Source organism: Limulus polyphemus, unplaced genomic scaffold, assembly GCF_000517525.1.
Source record: "Limulus polyphemus unplaced genomic scaffold, Limulus_polyphemus-2.1.2 Scaffold8234, whole genome shotgun sequence".
Taxonomy (NCBI): Eukaryota; Metazoa; Arthropoda; class Merostomata; order Xiphosura; family Limulidae; genus Limulus; species Limulus polyphemus.
In genome coordinates this window covers 30,243-35,436 of record NW_013673844.1, presented here as the reverse complement: position 1 = coordinate 35,436, position 5,194 = coordinate 30,243, and the positions used below count along the sequence as shown (strand labels likewise).

The window sequence follows — 5,194 nt, the reverse complement described above, 5'->3', positions numbered from 1 at the left end:
AATGTATCTATGATCCATGTTCATCTTATAACTAAATAATGTATCTGTGATACATGTTCATCTATAACTAAATAATGTATCTGTGATACATGTTCATCTATAACTAAATAATGTATCTATGATACATGTTCATCTATAACTAAATAATGTATCTGTGATACATGTTCATCTATAACTAAACAATGTATCTATGATCCATGTTCATCTATAACTAAACAATGTATCTATGATCCATGTTCATCTATAACTAAACAGTGTACCTGTGATCCATGTTCATCTATAATTAAACAATGTGTTTATGATCCTAGTTCAACTACACCCAGCAATGTTTTATGATCCTTCTTATCAGCAACTAACAATGTATGAGCCAACTTTATCTACACTAACAATGTATGAGCCAACTTTATCTACAACTAACAATGTGTTTATGATCCAACTTTATCTTCAATTAACAATGTATTTGTGATCCAACTTTATCTACAACTAACAATGTGTTTATGATCCAACTTGATCTACAATTAACAATGGTTTGTAGTCCTGGTTCAACTACACCTAACAATGTGTTTATGAACCTTTTTCATCAATAATGTGTTTACGATCCTTATTCACGTACAAGCAACAATTTACCTCTATAAACAACTAGCTGACCCCCTGTCATATGACGGTAAATACTTATGAATAACTAGCTGACCCCCTGTCATATGACGGTAAATACTTATTCATTTTGCTCTGGAAAATTTGTTCTAATTAATTTTTTTATTAACATATTTTCAAAAATTAGCTACATCATAATATCAATATTTGCCAAAAATTATTTTTCCTTTTTTTAGCATTTCACGAAAAATAACACTTTTTGTGTATATTTTATCATCCCTTGCAAGTGTTTCTTGATTAGAATTTGTACTTATATATATTTTTTTATGTTATGCTCATATCAAAATCGTGGCAGGAATTATGGTATAAAAATCCACTGAGATGAAACTTCGGGGGGGGATTACCAGGGGTGCTCAGAAGCTTTTGCTTCTCTTCGCACCACTCGTGATGGTGGTGTGGGCTGTATATGGATTCCAATGGGTTGAGCTTGATTGAAGATATTATGTTGACATGAAATGCTTAAATCTGCTTCTTGGTAAAGCTTTATAGAGCTGACAATGTGAAAAAATTGTTCTGGAAGAAATATTCCTACATGGTCAAATGTCTGACCCTACGACTTAATAATTGTGATGGCAAAGACAAAGAACTGGAAGGTCAAGGGCAAGTCCATAAGGGTATAATATTTCATAAAAACTATTATAAAATGTTTTAATAATTTCAAGAAAGAAATCTTTCCATAGGTGAAAAAACAACAAATAAGAAACAGGTCATATGTGGCGCCATCTATTGATATATTATTATATTACACTGTATTTGCTTGAAGTACATTGGGAATATAATTTTTTGTTATTTTGTTAATATGAACCTTAAAGAATAAAAATAAAATCTACCACTTCCATTATTTAGCTATGTGATAAAAACACATTTTCTGACATAAGTTAACCAAAAGTTCAACAAAATTAGTTCACAAAGATATCGCATTAACCATTTAGAAAACAGTAACTTGGTTTTAAAATTATTATAAACTTTTTAAAAATAAATGATTTGTTCATTCTTTCGTCTTCCTTTATGTCTATTGTTCCACAAAAATTACCAAATTAATATAATGATAACAATAGTCACTGATTAGTGGAAAATAATAGTATCCGTTAGAACGAGGATTTAGATCATAGAGAAGTGAAAATTATCATTTCAAAATATCCCAGCTTCAAGGCACAAGTAACTCGATGATCATCTTCCAGAGATTTTTTTAAACGGATGAAGCATTCATTTGACTCAATCGATTTAAATAATATCTCTTACTCGTGTGTATATCATTATTAAAATTACAAAAAATACTATTAGTGTAAACAAAGATTCTAAGATTTAAAATCGGCGCGTGAAACAACTTGAATACCTTATCTTTAGTTAAATATGGAAATTGAAAACTCGCTTCTGACTATGTGTTTGGGCCAGGCATGGCCAAGTGGTTACGGCACTCGACTTGCAATCTGAGGGTCGCGGGTTCGAATCTCCGTCACACCAAACATACTCGCCCTTTCAGCCGTGGGGACGTTATAATGTGACAGTCAATCCCACTATTAGTTGGTAAAAGAGTAGCCCCAGAGTTGGCGGTGAGTGGTGATGACTAGCTGCCTTCCCTCTAGTCTTACACTGCTAAATTAGGGACGGCTAGCGCAGATAGCCCTCGTGTAGCTTTGCGCGAAATTCAAAACAAACTGACTATGTGTTTAACGAAATAGCTTCTGCCTCTTACCAGGTGGGGTATCTTTCCTACCAACCAAATTATTCAACTGTAACCTGGTCTTACACGTCAACAATCACATTTGTTTTAAAGTTAGTTGGCACAGAAGAAGCGTTTTGATTCTATGATTTGCTCTGTTTCTCAGTTGTATTTTTTCACGTATATGTACATGTACTTTATCTAAGCACTTAAGTTAATATTTATATCAAAAGGAAGGACTGAATTACAAACGGAAGATCAAAACTACGATGAAATATAACATATTTATAATACAAAGCAAGCCGTAACAAAAATCATTCACAACAAAACAGAGTCACCCACCCGGACCCATGTGGAGTATAAGTAATGTCCTGGTTTCTGGGGGAAAACTGCATAAGTAGGACCTACATAGTGATGGGGATACACCATCTACCAGTCCTAAACTCCTTTAGTGAAGCCTCACTAAGAGAGTGAATATGAAAAATATAAAAAAAAACCTAAGAGACCTAGATGCCCACGATGTCCCACATCTATATCACCCTTCACTACCTGTTTTGGAAAGACGAGATGCCCACGATGTTCCACATCTATATCACCCTTCACTACCTGTTTTGGAAAGTCGTGATGCTCACGATGTCCCACATCTATATCACCCTTCACTACCTGTTTTGGGAAGTCGTGATGCCAACGATGTTCCACATCTATATCACCCTTCACTACCTGCTTAGGAAAGACGAGATGCCCACGATGTCCCACATCTATATCACCCTTCACTACCTGCTTAGGAAAGACGAGATGCCCACGATGTCCCACATCTATATCATCCTTAACTACCTGTTTTGGGAAGTCGAGATACCCACGATGTCCCACATCTATATTACCCTTCACTACCTGTTTTGGAAAGTCGAGATGCCTACGATGTCCCACATCTATATCACCCTTCACTACCTGTTTTGGGAAGTCGACTACTCTCAGAAGAAAATAAGTAAAAAAATAAACAAAAAATGAGAAAGAAAAAATTCTACTATGGGGGGGGGGTGAATAAGAATACCTTACCCTTGAAGTAATTTCAGACCGATTATGGTAGAAAAAGCTCAAATTAATAATATAATCTTGGTAGCTCAACAGAAAAATATATAGAATCGAAAAAAATACTCTGCTACATTTTATATGAGCTTGTGTAATCATGCATGTTAAAAATATTATTACGCGCATGAAAATAGCGCCAAGAGTTTCTTGTTAAGAAATCATATCTAAATTTTTCATAAAGTTTAAGCATAATTTATTTGATTCTTGCTTCTTAACATTTATGTAATATATTTTTTATATTTCTTACAAAATATTTCAATAGATTTATTTAATTTTTGTTTATCAAATCAATTAATTATTAATATTTGTATAAAAAACAAAGATCAAGAGAATAGACAGTGTGACCTACCGCTATGTGGGTCCTTCTTCCACAGCTACCTCCATAAACCAGGACACATCCTGTACCCCACATTATATCCTTTGCTCTGGTGACTTTTTTAGTTGTGCACCGTTTCTGTTTAAGGCTTATTTGGTATTATGAATATTGAAAGTGTAGTAGTATTCTATTGTTTTATAGAAAGTTTAGTGATTATGAAAATTAAAGAAAAGTAAGATCACGTTAGATCAGAGAATCTATACCATGACCAACTTTAGTCTCTTCCTATATCGTAATCATTTTTAGCGTTTTAACTTTAAATCGTGATCATTTTGAATGTTTTCGTCTTTGAACCGATGGTAATTTTGAATGTTTTAACTTTAAATCGTGATTATTTTGAATGTTTTAACTTTAAATCGTGATCATTTTGAATGTTTTAACTTTAATCGATGGTAATTTTGAATGTTTTAACTTTAAATCGTGATCATTTTGAATGTTTTTGTCTTTGAACCGATGGTAATTTTGAATGTTTTTGTCTTTGAACCGATGGTAATTTTGAATGTTTTAACTTTAAATCGTGATCATTTTGAATGTTTTGTCTTTGAACCGATGGTAATTTTGAATGTTTTAACTTTAAATCGTGATCATTTTGAATGTTTTTGTCTTTGAACCGATGGTAATTTGGAATGTTTTTGAACCGATGGTAATTTATTTTGAAGGGAATTTCAGTTTCCTAAACATTACGTTTACGTTGAAGCGACAGAACGGTTACCATCTGATCCAGACGTACCTCCCAACGTTCATGATCGTCATGATTTCGTGGGTCTCCTTCTGGCTAAACGTGGACGCTGTTCCCGCCAGGGTGACCCTCGGAGTGACCACTCTTCTTACATTGACCACTGTGGCCGGAGGAATACGAACTAATTTGCCTCCGGTTTCGTATGTTAAGGCGATTGATGTGTGGATTGGAGTGTGTACGGTCATGGTTTTCGGTGTGTTGCTGGAGTTCACTCTGGTCAATTATCTCTCAAGAAGTAAATTTACTCCCGAGGAATTTCGAAAATCAATCAAGATATTTAATGTGATAGTAAGTTGACTTTGAACCTTAACTGTGAAGTATAATTTAAAATTTTAGATTTTAATAAAATATTGTATTTACCATTATTAACTTTTAATAACATATTGTATTTACCATTATTAACTTTTAATAACATATTTTATTTACCATTATTAACTTTTAATAATATATTGTATTTACCATTTAATAACATATTGTATTTACCATTATTAACTTTTAATAACATATTGTATTTACCATTATTAACTTTTAATAACGTATTGTATTTACCATTATTAACTTTTAATAACGTATTGTATTTACCATTTAATAACATATTGTATTTACCATTTAATAATATATTGTATTTACCATTTAATGACATATTGTATTTACCATATAATAACATATTGTA

General features: G+C 32.7%; 1 protein-coding gene across 1 annotated transcript in view; it reads left to right on the top strand.

The window, feature by feature from the left end:
* The window catches only part of LOC106475216 (glutamate-gated chloride channel-like), a 12,717-nt gene that overhangs the window by 2,601 nt on the left and 4,922 nt on the right, over window positions 1-5,194 (top strand). Inside the window, exon 3 of the mRNA XM_013935913.2 lies at window positions 4,442-4,809. Within this exon, the coding sequence (XP_013791367.2) occupies window positions 4,442-4,809 (368 nt within the window). The remainder of the gene's footprint in view (window positions 1-4,441; window positions 4,810-5,194) is intronic.